Genomic DNA, 17,818 nt, shown 5'->3' with positions numbered 1-17,818 from the left:
TTTGAGGCTCAATCACGCCTAAACCACTGATCGTATCGACATGAAACTACCACCATTCGATGCGAAATTTTTCCTAGATGGTTTATGGCTATCTATTTTTTGAATTCCAACATTCCTTCATTTTTTTATTGCTGTTTTACTTTTATGAACATTTATCCCGCTAATAAAAACAAAAGATAAGCATTTTCTCTTGATTCTTTTGTTTTCATGGATTTCAACAGAGTGTATTAAACGGATTATGGTTTTTTACATTCAGCTAAGAATCTACTCACGGTAGTGGAGAACGGCTGGACCAATTGGGCTTTTTTTTATCTTCAGAATTGTCAGGAGAAAGTTTTGTATGTAAGAAAATTTTAAAAAAGCCCGATAAAAAGTTAAAAATTTCGATGATAATCGAAGAATTCCCATCTATATAGTCACTCACCACGAAATCTCGGGAACCATAAGACTTAGAAACGTGAAACTTGGTAGGAATATTACTTTTGCTATGTAGAGGTCAGCTATGAATAGATTTTAAGAAATTCATTCCCCAAAGGGGATTGCGGGGGCGTTAACAATGAACAATTCCCGTTTTTAAACTATAGCTTCTATAGACTTCAAATTTGGTAGGAATCTTCTGTAAGAGGTGTAGAAATAGGCTATGAACGAATTTTACGATAGCTCACCCCACAGGGGGTTGCGGGGGTGGGTATTAACAATTAATTTTTTTAATTTTCCAGCTAAAGCTCCTACAAGCTCCAAATTTTGTAGGAATTTTCTATAAGTGATGTAAAAATGATTTATTAACCAATTTTACGATATCCCACCCCAAAGAAGATTGCGGGGGCGTTAACAATGAAAATTTTCAATTTCCAAGCGATAGCTCCTATAGACTCCAAATTTAGTGAGAGTGTTCTATATGTAATATAAAAATGATCTTCGAGCGGATTTTACAATGAATCACCTCCAATAAGGTTCGCGGGGGTGGGTGTTAACAATAAAAAATTTCAATTTCGAAATATAGCTTCTAAAAATTCTAAATATTCTAAATATGGTAGGAATCTTTTATTATTCACATAAAGAACATCTCAAAATGGATTTCAATAAAGTCTACTTCCGACAGGAATTGCGGGGGTGGGTGTTAAAATCTAAAATTTTTATTTCTAACCTGTAACTTCTACAGACTCCAAATTTGGTGGGGATCTTCGTGTATGTAGGGATATTCGTGTATTTCCTTACAACAATCGTCTTTTTGGCAGCGGAGAAAAAGTCATTGAGAGGTTTCAAAAACTTAACTTTACATGTAGCTATCCAATCAACGGACTAAGAATTTTACATTCATTTTACTTTTGCAGACTACATAACCGACGAATTCTTTTATTGCGGGATCGCGGAAATGTAACAGATTAAAATGAATGCATTTTCCAAGCACATGAGATGTGGAAAAGAAATTTAGTTACTTATTCCAATATAATTCATAAAAAACATGCACAATTAATTTTCTAAAAAAATTGATGTCACGGAGAAAATTTTAGTTAACAGAAAATTCGTCGCACTTGAACCTAGACAGATTTCAACTTCACATATGAGACTTGCAATGACTTTAACTAACTTTCAATGCTCATTTCAAATTTTTTTCTTCATGTCAATTATTATTAATTTTTGGAAGAAAGGCACGGAAATGTTATAATGATTGTACATTGAAAGTTACAATGAATATTAGTGAGAAAAATCACCTGGATGAAAGATACAGGCTAAATCGATGGAATTTGGAATTTGGAATTTGAGTAAGTCTAAACAATATCGATGCTTACAGTTCTATCCGCGGGGCCTATTTATGTTCATACAAAAATAAAAAAAAAGGAGAATAATAAAAATATGAAAAAAAAAAAAAAAAAAAAAAAATGAAACAAAATGTAATTTATTTCCTTTTTCAATTCGCCCAGCGAAGCGGGCAGGAAACGGCTAGTATATTATAAATAGAGAAATATAGGATAAAAGTATTCTAAGTCCTAGCTCAACATAATCCAAATAAGCATAAGCTTCTTTGGAATTCATTCAGTAGTTTCGGTGTTATACATTTTTTTATATTTTTGTTTTTCTGTCTACACAAACAAAAATTTAAACAAATATTAGTTTTGGCTTTAGTATCGACTAAACAGCGGGCGGGCGGGGCACATAGCACGGAAAACCGAAGTTGGTCGACCATCATGTGGGCAGACGACATCAAGCTAGTCTCTGGGAGTCGCTGGAAACAAGTAGTCCAGTACCGGGGATTCTGGAAAACAAAATACCAATGTCCAGCAGTGGACGTCAACCGGTTGAAGTACTTACTGATTATGATGATCTTGCAAAAAAATCTCAAAAAAATTTCAATGTTCAGAATCAAACCTCAATCTACTAATTACTAATCTACTAGCGGGCTCGCCAGATAATATGACGTCCTGCTAGTTAAAGCAGCGCCACGTAGATTGATTCAAAAGCGCCGGAACCGATTGAAAATTACACACGCATCCAAATCGGTCCAGCCGATATGGAGTTTATAAGTTATAGGTTGATATAATATTTTGTCTAACGTCGGTACCTACAACCGCAATACAAACTGCTCATACGAACCACCAAGTTCGCCCGCCTGTTGCCCGAATAATATATGCTGAAGAATCATAGCATGTTGTAAAATAGCACTTACATCACTCAAGAATTAGGTAATAAAATTCTAAAGAAAAAAAAAGATTGAATTAAATTTTTTTAACCCTGAAACATGTGTTTTCCATTTTAACTGTTAACCTAAATACCAATTTTCAGCTATTATCACTCACACTGGAGAATTTAACGGCTTTTCTACAAACTTACATCCCGCTTACTTATCTTTAGTGGTGGATTAAAAAAAACTGCAAAACATATTTTCATGGTTATTTTTTTTAATGAATAAACTACCGAGTTTCGTCCCTTTTTTTTAAATAACTTAAAATATCAGTAGAACTACACCTAAATGAAATGTTTTTAAAACAAAAACAAACGCGGATGAAGTCGCAGGCAACAGCTAGTATTTTATAAAAATGTGAATAATATGAAGATTAATATTAATTATATAAAAGTGAATGTTACCTTTGTTAACACAAACTATGGAGGGTAGAGGTAAGGAGAGTCATCTGTGTATATGAAAAAGTGTCGTCAAAATGTATTAAATTAGGATGGCGCCACATTTGCATCAGGGTAACTCTTAAAAGAAGCGCCAAATATAAATACCGTACTATTTACTGTTTACGAAATAAAATCACTCTAAAAGCACGTTTGGTTATAATAAATCTGTAAGGTTATATTTACCACAATATTTTGTACAACGTAAGTTGTTGAAAATCTCAATAATTAACTACTTTAGTCGATAATGACATTAAATTTTTTAACTCTGCATACTTCAATTCATCTACGATTGCTACATTCATACCATACCCTGTGCATCCACCAGCGCCATTGTGGAGGATTTTTGAACTGTTATTTAGCGCAACAACTGGACACTTTTTCAACTTTTCTCCCATATAAGATGACTCTCCTTACCTCTACCCTCCATAACACAAACCTCTCTGAAAGCTACCAACCTTCAGAAAAGAATTTGTTTTCCTGTCAATGTCAAATAATATTTCAAAATATGTCTTAAGTTATTACACTTGTCAATGAAAAACATGTTTATAAAACACGTGCGATTTTAAATAAAAATTGTGAATTGCGTCGTAGAAATTTGGTGCGTGTTCGATAAAAACTTCGTTAACTACTAAACCATGACCAGGTTTGCTAGGGCAAAGGGCTCTAAAGCCTCTAACCTAAAATCTCCAGAAGATAGTACACCATGGGAGGTAATGAAAGAGCAAATGTTAAAATCAAAAAAAGAAAATGAAGAAAGTAAAAATCGCGAAGAGGTAAAGAGTTCTAAGAATGTAACCGTTACTTATAACTGCATATTACCGTTATGACCTGAAACTAACCTGTGGCGACCAACCTAATGTGTACGTCGAGCTATCTGCTTCCCAATTGCTTTTATAAATTAAATGTATGATAAATACTCTTACTCGGTGATAGCCCAGTGGTCAAACTTAATAGGCTTCATTTCGGGCAGCTGAGTTCGAATCCCAGCCGCGACCTCTTAACTTTTTTAAGTTATGTGCTCTTTAAGTAATTAAAATATCACTTGCTTCAATGGTGAAGGAAAACATTGTGAGGAAACTGGCATACCTGAGTTGATGAGTTCTCCATTGTTCTCAAAGGTATGTTAAGTTCACCAATCTGAACTTGTAGACTACAACATAAACCCTTCACTTTGTGGGAGGAGACCTGTGCCCTATAGTGGGTCGGTAGTAGGATATATGATGATGCTGATGTTGACTCTTATTCAAATCAGTACTTAAGCCAATAGTGGACTAGTCAACTCTAGCCAGAAAGCTACTATGAATTCTGACTAGAGTTGACAATGCTATGTAATTCTAAACATTTTTGCTGTATTTTTCAATGACTATAAACCCTAAAGATAACCAATGTAACTCAAAAATACTTTATCAATAAATTTGCAGTCTCATAATCAGTAAATTGTCAAGTTAACAATAAAGTTATTGTAGCATTGTACATAGTCAATCTATATTATTTATAAAAATGATGTTGCATGTGTATTTTGCATTTTTATGCACAAAATTGTCTCCAATACTTACTACTTTTTCTCAAGTCCAGTATTTCTAAAAAATAGTCTACTAATCAGGATGTTTGATTGAGAATTAGGATTATGGATTGAAAAGCTGTCTCCCTTGATGTTATTAACTTTAACAATTATAGTGTTTTTTTAGGCTGAAAAACAAAGAATTGACAATTACAATAACTTTCTGAAAGAACATAAAACTCAGAAAAGGAAGGCTACATGGTGTGAGTTTCCTGAAGCGCAAACCAGCAATAAAATAAACTCAAACACAAATCAAGCTGAAAGTCATACCAAAAAGAAGAAGAAAGTATTAAATAATCAAAATCCTGCCTCTCAGGAGAATAAACAAAATGGTGTAAATGGTGACGACGAACAAAATATTAATAAATCTTATAAGAAGAAAAACAAGAAGAAATCAAATAATGTTGAATCAATACCTTTAAAAATAAATGATCAAGCAGAAGATGATAATGTTTCAACTAAACAAAATGAAGATACATCAAATATATCTCAACAAACACCAAGGAAGAATAAAACAAAGAAAAATAACAATAAAAAGCAGTTGACTGAATTAAATACAGAAACTGTTATCCCTAAAAACAACTCTGAGAAAGAAGTAATACAATCAGAACATGATAATAGTCAAAAGATAAATAATAAAAAAAAAAATAAGAACAAGAAACAAACATTATTAGAAGCAAATGCAAATGTAAATTCAGACAATATAGTAAAAGAAACGCAACAAAAAGTGAGCAATGCTGGTCAACCTTCAAAGAAAAAAAAAGATAAGAAAGGTCGCAAGAAACCTATAAATGATAACAGCTTTCAACTTATTATAAACACCAAAGAAGTACAATTAATAAGATATGATGGATTCCCCATTATGAAAAAAGATGCTGAAAGACTGGAGCAATTAAAGAAGAGTATGATACAGAAAGGTATCCCAAAAAGTGAGGTACAGAGGACCATGAAATTGGAGAGGCGAAGGGCAGAGAAAGCTCTTGCACGATTGAAAAGAGAAGTGTGCTATAATTGTAGGAAGGGAGGCCACAATTTGTCTGATTGTCCTGACCTGAAGTCTAATATACCTGGTGCAGGTGCAGCTGATGGTGTATGCTTTAAATGTGGCTCCACAGAGCATAGACAGTTTGAATGTAAAGTGCAGAAGGGGGATAAGGAGTTCAGATTTGCTACTTGTTTCATTTGTAAGGAAGCTGTAAGTATTCATAGCACTAGACTAATGATATACATCCTACAGATAATGAACGTGAAAGTTAGTGAGGATGTGTTGATGATGTTGGTTTGTTACTCTTTCAAAACCACTTGCAGGGATTTTAAATAAACTTAACAGTACTACATCCCGTACATCACTACTAAATTGTAAATTTTTAATACTCCTAAGACAATAAGTGCTTTCATTTTGGTGTGTGATGCAAAAACGAAGATTTATTGATTGTTTACCTATAGTTTATAGTGTAGTATCTACACAGACATTTTGTCTATCTACAGACACTTGTCTATGTAGATGGTCGAGACAAAAACTTGTATATTATTAATTATACAAAGAAGCGATAAATTGAAAGATTTGTAGCTAGTTATGGATGTCTGTTGAACTTGTAAAACAAAAACTTGCAAACGTTTTAGTGTTTTTAGTTGTTATTTTCATTGTGAACTCTTTTTTCTTGTATTTGACAGGGCCACATAGCCAGGCAATGTCCAGATAATCCAAAAGGTCTGTATCCAAACGGAGGAAACTGTAAACTTTGTGGAGATGTTACACACTTGAGAAAGGATTGTCCAACGGTAAGTAGTCAATGAGAAATTATAGTTTTCCATTCATTCAGAATATTATAGGCTAAGAGATGAATTGTGTCAATTCATATTACGTATAACAATGTCTCAATGGCTCTGTCAAATAAAAATAATTATGTATTGTCATCTATACTTCCTATACTTCTATTATAAAGAGGAAAGATTTTTTGTACGTGTGTTTGTACCCAATTGACTTTGAAATTACTGGACCTATCTTAACCATTTCTTCGCCAAAAGAAAGCTGAACTATCATCGAAGGAATATAGGATTGCATTATAATTTATTTTCAAATAAATTTAAAGGTCTGTAAGAAAGTTACTGGGAAACAAAGTAGCAACATTTTAGCTAAAAATTAATTACTTAGCGTGCGCTGAGAAAACTATTGATACATAAAAAGTTTGTATTACATATTAAAGTACTTGTTATTACTTACAAAAAAGTAATAGAGGTAATATATCTAACTGTCATAGTTAAGTCGCAATAGAAGCTTTTGTGTCGTAAAAATTTTATTAGATCCCGTAAAAAACAAAAGTGGGTTACATTAGTATCGCAGTATTAATTCTAATTAAAATAAATAGTTTAATCATCAAGAGTATTTAGATAGCAGTAACATACTTTTTTATCCATTCCAATCGGAAAATTAATGAAGAAGAAATCACGATGAAACAAAACAGTTCCTTTTAAAGATACATTATTTTTTACAAGATTACACAAACCTTAAAAACAGCAAAACGGGGACGAAGTCGCGGGCAAGAGCTACTACATAATAAGACACCATTTCGTGTACAGTGATTGAATTACGTCTATATTTATATAACGTATAACGTTTGATTCCTACGATGACGCTATGCTCCTTATATTTCAGGTGAAAGACCAAAAGGAAGGAACTTCCATCAAACTACAGACTTTGAACGACGATAATATTGAAGGTATCAGTCAAAGTGTTAAGCAGATATCTGAGGAGCCAGTGACTAAGAAACCGAAAAAGATAACGTTCTAATTTAAAATAAAAATAAATAAAATGTAAAATAATGTATAATAAAATTACATTTTAATTGTAATTTAAATTGTGTTTATCAAATCAAGTATTTTATTTATTTATTGTTTATTTAAGATAAGTTTTTTTATAGTTACTTTTAGGCAGTCAATACACGTGTAAATGAAAACCGAAATAATACTTCAGAGGCTTTAGAGGTAAATTATACTACTGTGTCATAGACTTATCTGTGAAACAGAAACGCTAATAGTTTTTGAGTAAATCATTGCCATAGTTTTTACTGAAAGAAATCAGATAGAACCCTAAAATCGCATGCAAAAGTAAAATCAAGTAACTCGTGTCACTTTATGAGAAACGCTTCGCGTAGCGTAGGTACTATGCACGTGTCGGTCTTTTATCTACAATAGGGTTGTAGATAAAAGCTAGCACCCTTTACCAGTATTTCTTAATTCCGTTACACGTTGTATATTCATGAAATTTTGGACTAACTGATTTATCTACATGTAGAAATTAAAATTTAGGCGTCGAAGGCATCCTGCCTTCACTTGACGCTTGACACGCAGGTGTTAAATTGGAATTGAAGCAACGTTAGCCTGAACGATGCAGGTTCTAAAATTTTGATTTCGGTTCGGCTTGTGGAACCTTGTTAACTTTATATAACATATAGGTAATAACAATAAAGTAGGTATGTATAAGACGAATACATAGACGCCAACAATACTACAAACAATCAAGACTAGATTTGAGTTGTTCCATAGACTGGAGTGCAATGCTGCCAGTAATGCCTTCAGGGCTCTGGGGGTCCTCTCTGCTTAGTATGCGAGCAGCTTCTAACAAACATTGTAACGGCTCTTGCAAACGTTCCTTCAACTTGTCTTGAGTTATGAGCCCGGCTGCGAACTCGCTTCTTGCTAGGTACATCAGCGGTGCATGGAGCTCGTATATCATCATACCTGTGGAAATAACACTTGTCAGTCTTGTGTAAAATCAAAGCGAAATGTAGCAGGCTCAATTCGCAACGTAGTAATGGATTTCAAGTAAAGAGTTTTTTTTCTGAGTTAATTCTGAGCACTAACATGGTGTCAGTTACTGCTGAGAATTTCTTGACTTCACTCTGGCCCTTGGAGTTAGATAATTTATGTTGCGTAGTCTGAGATAGGTAGATAATTTATGTTGCATAGTCTGAGATTGGTTATTTATGTCGCCTAGTCTGAGATAGGTAATTTATGTCGCGTAGTCTGAGATTGGTAATTTATGTCGCGTAGTCTGAGATTGGTAATTTATGTCGCGTAGTCTGAGATTGGTAATTTATGTCGCGTAGTCTGAGATTGGTAATTTATGTTGCGTAGTCTGAGATAGGTAATTTATGTCGGTAGTCTGAGATAGGTAATTGGCGTACCTAGTCAGTACCTTGAATTAAATAATTGGCGTAGTACTCCCCCGGAATTAGGTTATTGGCATAGTCCGCCTCCGGGTCTAGGAAATATTAGGTAAAGTCCGCCCCAGGAGTTAAATAATTGTCGGTGCTACCTCGCATTCTAGTTTCCCCCGGCGATATAACGTCAAGAGTCTTCAGTACTAATCGGCAGAACTCTTCTTTTCGTTCCAAAACGAGGTCTGGTAGCTCGTCCAAGGTGTAACCTTCGACGCGGCCGTACAGCTGTGCCAGTGCGTGCTTCATAGAAAGCAGTATGTAGTGTCGTGGATGAAATACGGATTTGTACTGCAACATACAACAGTAATGTTCCACAAATTGTCCACAAAAGACCTTATTTAAGATGTCGATTAATGAAATGTTTGGTACACCCTTTTATATGGATGTGAAACGTGGTTAAAAAAAGGGAGCATCCGACTTCAAGCAATTAAAATGTGGGTATAGGTACCGGTTTATGGTAACCACTGCCATAGTTTTTACTGAAAGAAATCAGATAAAGCCTTAACATCACATGCAAAATTAAAATCATGTAACACTTTATTAGGTACGCGTCGCGTAGCGTAGATACTATGCACGTGTCGGTCTTTTATCTTCAATAGGGTTGTCATAAGTAAACACTTAAAATGTTTTGAATTTGTTTGTATAACAAAAAATAATAGGCTTTTTTTGATGTAATATTTTTTCACGGTGATTCCGTATGAAATATACTTTTTTACAAAAAAAATCGTAATTCGGTTACACGTTGTATATAAAAGAAACCTCTTACTCTTACTGTTCAATGATTAATCGTTTTAAGTACTTATCTCTAATTACAGCAACACTCATTAAAATTTTAATATTGACACTTCTGCCCATTGCATTCCCGCCATTTTTTATGATTCCTGTAATTTCCAACTCAAACTTATATCGACCACAGATTATACATAATTTTGGCCAGTCTGTACCAAGATCCTTTTTTTTAAATAAACGTAAACGCGAAGGAAGTTTTGCTAATATAAATATGTAGGTACTTTGTTGAGAGTTGCCTCTCGCATTTCAATAGCACTGGGTCCGGGTTCCAAGGCGTCCAGTTGGTCCACCTCGGCCTGCACAACAGCCAGCATCTTTCGCATCGCGGCTCCTGATGTCTTGAACCCGCAGTTCTTGTCGGTGCAGTTCCACGAAGCTTCGTTATCTGTTTAATAATTGTTATTTATTTGCCAAACTGCATCAGAGCAGGGTCTATCATATCGGTCAATCTACGCTTAGGAGAGAACATTAAAACCTTTTTCGATCCCATGTCTGTTTATAAATCCGAGCCATTAAACTAAGACCTGTCAGATAGGATCACTTTGCCTAATTGTGGTACTCTAGTACCTACCTAACTAAAGAATTGCTTAAGCATCAATCAATCATTCAATAGCCAATAATAGTCCACTGCTGGAATAAAGGCCTATCCCAAAGTTTTGCCCAAAATCACTCGCTGCAAAGAGAGAGATAATCGCAATCTATGGTAGTAGTAGTACAGTGACGCTGGTGCCCGTTAATCGCCAAAAAAGGAAGCGTTGGTGAACTGTACGGCTTACGATAGGTACTATAAGTACTTATATACTTATAGTATGAAGAATTTGTGGCTTTTTTTGGGATATGGATAACAAGGATTGAGCATTAAGCTTTTCTAATAAAAAAATTCAATAGTATCTCGGAATTAGGAAATTAGCGTTAGCGTTGTCCACGTTAGCACATTTGCGTTGTATTAATAGCTTGGAGGGCTCCGAATCCTCGCTTCTACGACAGAGGATTCTTGTGCCCAGCTCTGGGACATAATTACAGCACTTTTGACAAACATATAACAAAACTGAGTACAATTAGGAACTCTTTTAGCTTCATAATCACTAGGTATGGTTGAGTGGAAGCTGGAGGAAAAAAATGTCACATGTTCAGTAAAATTAGTGGCATTATTTATTACCTATACTTAGAACTGCAAGAAGCGTTCGCGCCAGACAGTGGAAATTTGGTAAAAATTAATTCAGTAGACCACAGATACTATTGAAATCCATAACCGCATTTAACGTACCAATTCTCCTTGATTTTTTTAAAAGCGGTAATATATTATTATCTTGCTCAATAAGACAACTTTGTTTTTCCTTTTATTGATAAATAAGTATATATATTCTTATATATATATATATATATATATATATATATATATATATATATATATATATTAATATTCTTTCTTTATTTCCTATTCTCATTGTGTAGTGGTGTACGAATAAAGAGAATAAATAAATAAACAATCCTTCACTTACCTAAAGGATTGGTTGCAAGTATGACACCGTTGTCACATTTGCTGCACTTAAGAGTGCTCAGATGCGTCCCGAGTTCAGTAGGATCAGCGCAGCGGGCACATTCGCAGCTGAAGAACTTCGACTCCAGGATGTGTTCGCGTCGGACGATGGTAGGAGATAACACGTGAGTGTAGCTTATATGTAGGAGTTCAGCGGTCTTGATGGGAATTGCTGCTCTTATTTGCACCCTGTGAACGTCATAGGGTTTTACAAATAAACGTGGTAGGTAGGTCAGCATCATTATCGTTAACCATTACTGGCCCATTGCAGGTGGTGTGTTCCCAACGAGTCACATCCGATCGTGTCAACACTGTGACTCGTTAGGATTTCTTTTCCTATCGAGTCACGCTGTTTCTTGGGTGAGACTCGTTGGGAACCGTAATGAAAGCAAAAGTTGCAACGAGTACGTATCAAAATTTTTAAGATGATAAAGGCCACAAAACAAGCGTAGCTCGTGTTCGTCGTGTAATCAGTAGTATCTTAGTACTAATATAACTGATGAATACTTTTATGAATAATTTACAAAAATAGTTAAAATTTACAGAAAGTTTAATGGTGAAAAAATAAGTCTGACTATTCATTGACAATCCCTATCGTACCCTTATCTCAAGACCGTGGTATTTGGAACTCCCTACAAAAGACCTATGTCCAGTGGACGTCCATTGATTTATTATAAAAATTAAGCTTAATTTGCAATACTCCACACCGAACAGATCTTCGGCAATGTGCCTCTACACACGTTTCGCTCCGAAACCGGAGCATCAGGAGATGTTGCTTTTACAATGAATAATTGTTCAGAACTTACCATACAGATTCTCCTTCTTTTCGCGGAGTATAGCAAATTAAGCTTAATTTTCATAATAAGTATATCATGGAATTCCGCAAAGTAACGCCTGCTGTCGACGTCCATTGATTGACATGATGTTATGATGATTAGTGATAGTGCTTACTGGTAATCATTCTGGAGAATAGTGTGTACGATATTGGGCACGCAGCAGTGAGCGGCAATGGCCAGCCGTGGGTACACTGCTCGAATGCTAAAACCACCCCGCGAAGGAATTTCCACGGCATTCACCTAAAAGGTAAATTAAATTAGGTTCAGTATCCTAAGTTTAGTTATTGCGTAACAAATTTTTTTATGTTTTTTTAAATGGATAAAATTAGAAACTAACATATCCGTGGTACTTTTAAGTCGCTAAAATTCGTGAAAAACTTACCGGCTTTAGGTAAGTTTTTCACTTACGCTGGTACGGTCATGTGATTAAGCGAAATGATGACCGTATGACTAAAAGAGTAATGAATATACGGAATCCAAATGAATTGGGATAATAGCCAGGAGAAAGAAGATGACAATTTCTGAATTTACTCAGGTCTGGTCTGGTGGAAGGCTACGGCTGTGGCTAGTTACGACTTACGACCCTTTTTTTGTATACCACAACATTAACATATACAAAATATAATAAAAACAGAAACATAGAAAGAAGTAGAATACAAAAGGCCCTACCGGTGCGATTTGGCGTAGAATTCAATTAGGTGCACCAATGGTTTCAATATAACTGCCCCGTAACTGGTTAGCCCGTCACCATCTTAGACTATCACCACACATCACTTACAACCCGGTGAGATTGCAGTTATGGGTTAACTTGTAGGGGAATAAAAAAAACACACATTGACAGCAAAATCACCTAGCATTAAGTGATGATGGCTAAGATGGTAGCGAGCTAACACGTTAACTGTATGGTAGGTATATTAAGCCCAAAGCCCTGATCAGTTTCTATGGGACATCGACCGGTAACACTAATGACTGACACACGACTATCCAAGACCGATGCCCGTAGGTTTTAGTGACAAAATATCTTTGCCTATATATATGGCCTATATTTGTGTCAACAACTCTCGAGAGCATGCGTCTCCCTGTTTGAAGCGGTCTACCAGATAGTTGTAGATGTTGGCATCGTAGCGGAACGCTAAATCGCTTGGCAACATGGCTGTCGCTAGTAACTAGCCACGACCGAAGCCTGTAGGTTCTAATTACAAAATATTTTTTTCCCTACCTCTAAAATTCCGCATACAACTCTTCCAGCGGTCTACCTAATAGTTGAAGATGTTGGAATAGTAGCGGAACATTCTTATCCCTACCTCTAAAATTCCGCATATTTGTGTTAACAACTCTCGGGAGCATCTGTCTCCCAGTTTGCAGTGGTCTACCAGATAGTTGACGATGTTGTTCTGGTCAGCATCCCAAGTAGGTCGCTTCTGTCGTTCCTCATTGTGGGTTTCCATAACGTTTACTTCCTCTTTCCATCTTTCTGGATCCTTCTCTTTTGCTAAGAACAATCTGTTGGAATACGATATTACAAAGATTAGATTATATAAATTTGTTGTATATTCTATTATTTTTTGGTTTAAATACTTGATAAGAATTGTACTCTCTTTGTAGTGCTTTGTAGTTATATCTCTGAAACTACTTTTTTTTTCTTTGGTGTACAGTAAAAGTGTATTCATTCATTCATTCATTGTAAAGACATAGTTTTTAAGAAATCTAATTTGCATGCCAATCGATGGCGATATAATATAATTAATAATATTGTACCTATAATATATTACCTGTAATATTATAATATTGTACCTACCAACTATGTAACTCAATCTGCAAATAAAGAGATTGAAGAATCTATTTTTAAGAGCAGTATAGCTTATACTCTTTTAGTAGTGGTAGAGCTTTTGGTGACTGAGCTCGTCCCGGAAAGTACTACCGTCATGCTGTACACTCCCATAACTCTGCTCTTTAGAGCCCAGCGGTTAGAGCTGCTGTCCCAGTTCCAGGACAGCAGGTCTAACTGCTGAGCCATGGAAGAAATCTGTTCAATTCAAGCAATGAATTTGTTAAAAAAGCTATCGATTTTGACATTTCATATCGTGACTCTGTGTAAAATACTTAATAGAAACTAACACTAATTTTTGTTTCACACACCAGTGATTCTTTAAATATTTTTATTAATCATTATACTTAGACATTAATTAATCTATTTTGAATTTTGAAAGTGCATTTTGATCGGCAAATTGTTTTACTAAAACTACGAGGACCCCCAAATTTTTAGGGCACTAAAGCTACTTTTAATGTTACCTCAAAGGAGTAATGCAGTCAAGTTGAGGGGAACTGGCAGCCCAATCTTCTACCGGTTGAAAGCGCACTTTAGCTACACTAAACACTTCGCACTCGGGCAGGTGGTGCGGAGACTGTTTACACTCAGCGCTGCAAATCGGCCAACCACATCGTGTGCACAATGTATTTTCCACGGGACAGTAACATCCCAAGCATAGCGGTGGAGTATCTTTAATTGAAAAAGAAATAAGGTAAGTACGTAGGCGCTCCCGCTTAGATCTTTCAAACTACACTACGCAATCGATTTTAACGCAGCAGTTTTCAGCAATAGATACATTGATTTAAGAAAAGATTTATATGTAGTAAAAATACATATTATAAATTATAATAGAGAAAAAACTAAGAAACACGCATATTTTTATGCGCTTAGGTACATTGCAAACGCTGACTTCAAACTTACTACGGAATTGTATTATGAATCACTCCAAGTCCAGACTGCCCAACATTGGTATCTGCAATGCTACCGTGCGAAACCGGGTACTCATAAATATTAGAAACCCTGAGTCAAAGTCAGCCTACTCATTACAGTACATTCATTGGGGATACAGGTAACATCATTATCATCATCATCAATCTGGGCACAGGTCTGCCTCTCAGAATGAGAAGGGTTTAGGCCATAGTGGTGGAATACTGCGGGTTGACATACTTCATCCGCCCTTGAGAACATCGTGGAAAACTCTCAGTCAAGCTAGTTCACTCGCGATGTTTTCCTCCACTATTAAAGCATAACATATTTTTGTCCCCATGAGAAAGAAAAAAGTGAATAGATATGTAGTATCCTGGACTAACAATTGTCAGTCCAAATTCAATCAAAGCAACAATGTGGGTTCAGAAATCAAAAGGACAAAAATCAGTGGAATCTAGGCACGTTTCATATCCGTCAAATAAATAATCCTCTATTTTTATTAAAGAAACTATTAAGCTAGAATTAAGTAGGTACTTTGCTAGGACACTCAAGTAAACTCAACGTTATCCATCTACCGTGGAATCAATTTATCTATACTAACGTAAAAGCGCAAGCGTGTCTGCTTGTTTGTTTGCTTGTGCTTTAGCTCAACAACTACACTGTGACGAAATTTGGCACATAGATAGCTCGCCTGGAGACAGACAGGGATAACTTTTAGCCCAGAAAATATACATAATGGTTCCCGCAGCACGGCTTGCGGCAGGAGTCAAAATTTTATCTTCGGATTTTATCCCCAGTTACCAACCAAATCACGGTAAAAGGCAATAGGAACCTTCTTTTGGATCCTTAGTTTGGAACCTTTCTAGCTTTAGTTTTAAGTTAACGAATGCAGTTATCACAATCACGTTACCTAGTGTTAACATGTCCAATGTATGAACGCTTCAAAAGTGCCTGTAATAAGGTCTACATGAATAAAACATTTTTGAATTTGAAAATTTTAGATGTTTACCCCCGTTTATTATGGTGCCGACAGCTAGTATCGCAATGAGTTTCATATTGTGGTAGGCTGTGGCAGCGTATCTGAATTCTAATTCCACAACTCGTACGTGAGTTTTGATGTGAATGATATATTTATGATAATTAACATAAAAGTATATACACGATCAGGAAGTTATGTATTCCTTTTAACTTGGAAAATAAAAATAATCTTGCACGTTTCATATATGCGTGAGATTCAACATTTCGTATTGGAAATACTTGCCTGGTTTCGGTCCCACAGCCAGTGGAGTATCTGTGAAAATTAATTCGCCGCATTCCAAATCCTTATTCGCGACAAGATAACGGCCGTATTTTTCATTTCTTAGAACATCATAGTGGCACACGTCTACAGCCATTTTCGTTAATTGTACGGTTATTTGCGTAGGAAGAAAGCGTTGTGTCTTTATGAGACGCCAGACGAAGATTGAAGACCGAAATGTCTATGTAATTAGGATCGTCCTAAAATAAGCGGACGTTGCCAGCCAGTGTTCGAGACACGTACTGAATAATCGAGAAAACCGCCTATATGTGGTACATATGTGATGCTATTTGGGATTGAAACAAATGAAGTGTATTGTATATTTTATAGCTTTCCGAATGATACCTTATAGAAAAACAGAACCCTTAAGGGTTGATTTTGTTCTCTGACAAATACCCGTGTCTTGGCCCTTTTTTACAGTAACGTATACTGAATACTTGAAAGTCAATAAATAGTATTTTTGGATAAAGCTATAAGAAGGAATAAAAAACAAAAAACGTCTATTCAAGTTTATAGCATTATTGCATTATATGCATTATTTTTACCAGTAGAAATACTAGAATTTCGTAGAGGATCGTAGCAATTAATGACTTTCTTTATTCCACTAAAAGCGCTATCTCGACTGGTCACCACGTCCTGCATCCTAAGATGGTAGCGGGCTAACCTAAACCCCTACCCTGGTTAATCATACTCGGTTTCTTGGTGACTGCGTACCGGAACGCTTAATTGCTTGGCGGCATGATAGGTTGGTATCTAGCCAGGCCGATGCCTCCAATCAAATCAGCCTAAAGAAAGTTCAAAAATTATTCCCTATTTGATCTTGCTGGGTACCATCCGAAAATTATTATGTATTTAATTATTTTAATAAAAAGTAAGAAATTTCTTTCCTTTTTAAATAATAAAAAATATGTATTCTGATCCTAAAAGTCGAAATGAGGGGATCAGGAGATCAAGTTACCTAATAATACTTTTACGATGCGCTGAAATCTGTAATGAGCTTCATTGAAAATCCGCCATGAATTTCAAGCCATATAGATTAGTGCTTTCAATTTTTAGTAATCTAGATGCAACCGTATATAATGTTGTGTTGTTAAATTAGTAAATAATAATTTCCTTTAGATTTTTTCTTAAATTATGACAATTTTTAACTATGTACTGAACTCGTTTAGTGTTTTTAATGTCGACGATTTTTTGAGTTTTTTTACTTTTCCTAAAGTGGTTGCAGTAATTTATAAGGAGACTGTACCATGTCGTCGTTTTGTAAGTTTCAAATCAATTATATGGTATCACTTCTCTGTGCGTAATATTGATTATAATTTATCTATACTAATATTATAAAGAGGTACTTAAAGTTTGTAGGGGGTAGTCTCTGGATCTACTAAATTCAAAAAAAAAATCCAATAGAAAACTACATTATTTGTAAGTATCATATTACAAGTAAGTCGGAGACAAAACGGTCAAACGAAAACGTTTCTTACGATTCGAGTTCTAGAGAAAAGTTGCAGTGTTTGATAGATAGAGCCTTGAAAAGTCAGCGGCACCATATAATATCTAACTTTTATTTTTCTATCTGGTTTGTATTTGGGTCCTAATGGGTTAAGTCACATTATGTAGTTTTTTTTTAGTTGTTTATTTATTCGGCAGGATGGGACATTGGGCGAGATGACAGTCTGCAAAGACGAATCCGGTTGTAGAGTTGGATGTCCCTGTGA

General features: G+C 35.4%; 2 protein-coding genes across 2 annotated transcripts; one reads left to right on the top strand and one right to left on the bottom strand.

The window, feature by feature from the left end:
• The first annotated feature begins 3,621 nt into the window (after positions 1 to 3,621).
• On the top strand, positions 3,622 to 7,514 carry LOC120631147 (DNA ligase 1-like). Its single transcript, XM_039900594.1, has 4 exons — positions 3,622 to 3,896; positions 4,812 to 5,879; positions 6,359 to 6,466; positions 7,341 to 7,514. Exons 1-4 carry the CDS (start codon positions 3,759 to 3,761, stop codon positions 7,473 to 7,475), a joined length of 1,449 nt encoding a protein of 482 aa, XP_039756528.1. The 5' UTR covers positions 3,622 to 3,758; the 3' UTR covers positions 7,476 to 7,514.
• A 264-nt stretch (positions 7,515 to 7,778) lies between these two features.
• Positions 7,779 to 16,267, bottom strand: LOC120630999 (SET domain-containing protein SmydA-8). The gene is made up of 8 exons (XM_039900386.1): positions 16,071 to 16,267; positions 14,365 to 14,572; positions 13,377 to 13,575; positions 12,188 to 12,312; positions 11,199 to 11,425; positions 9,918 to 10,081; positions 9,003 to 9,195; positions 7,779 to 8,425 (listed from the first exon to the last, which is right to left on the bottom strand). The coding sequence occupies exons 1-8, from the start codon at positions 16,201 to 16,203 to the stop codon at positions 8,193 to 8,195; spliced, it is 1,482 nt and encodes a 493-aa protein (XP_039756320.1). The 5' UTR covers positions 16,204 to 16,267; the 3' UTR covers positions 7,779 to 8,192.
• Between the last annotated feature and the right edge of the window lie 1,551 nt (positions 16,268 to 17,818).

The sequence above is a fragment of the Pararge aegeria genome, chromosome 17 (assembly GCF_905163445.1).
Source record: "Pararge aegeria chromosome 17, ilParAegt1.1, whole genome shotgun sequence".
In the NCBI taxonomy this organism is placed as follows: Eukaryota; Metazoa; Arthropoda; class Insecta; order Lepidoptera; family Nymphalidae; genus Pararge; species Pararge aegeria.
This window is presented reverse-complemented; position numbering and strand designations above follow the sequence as displayed.

Coding starts and splice junctions, on each gene's coding strand:
- LOC120631147 (XM_039900594.1), top strand. CDS start 3,759: ATGACCAGGTTTGCTAGGGCAAAGGGCTCTAAAGCCTCTAACCTAAAA. Junction 3,897..4,811: donor AAAGTAAAAATCGCGAAGAG/GTAAAGAGTTCT, acceptor GTGTTTTTTTAG/GCTGAAAAACAAAGAATTGA. Junction 6,467..7,340: donor TGAGAAAGGATTGTCCAACG/GTAAGTAGTCAA, acceptor CTTATATTTCAG/GTGAAAGACCAAAAGGAAGG.
- LOC120630999 (XM_039900386.1), bottom strand. CDS start 16,203: ATGGCTGTAGACGTGTGCCACTATGATGTTCTAAGAAATGAAAAATAC. Junction 10,082..11,198: donor ACTTGCAACCAATCCTTTAG/GTAAGTGAAGGA, acceptor ATTATTAAACAG/ATAACGAAGCTTCGTGGAAC. Junction 8,426..9,002: donor GGGGGAAACTAGAATGCGAG/GTAGCACCGACA, acceptor TTATTTCCACAG/GTATGATGATATACGAGCTC.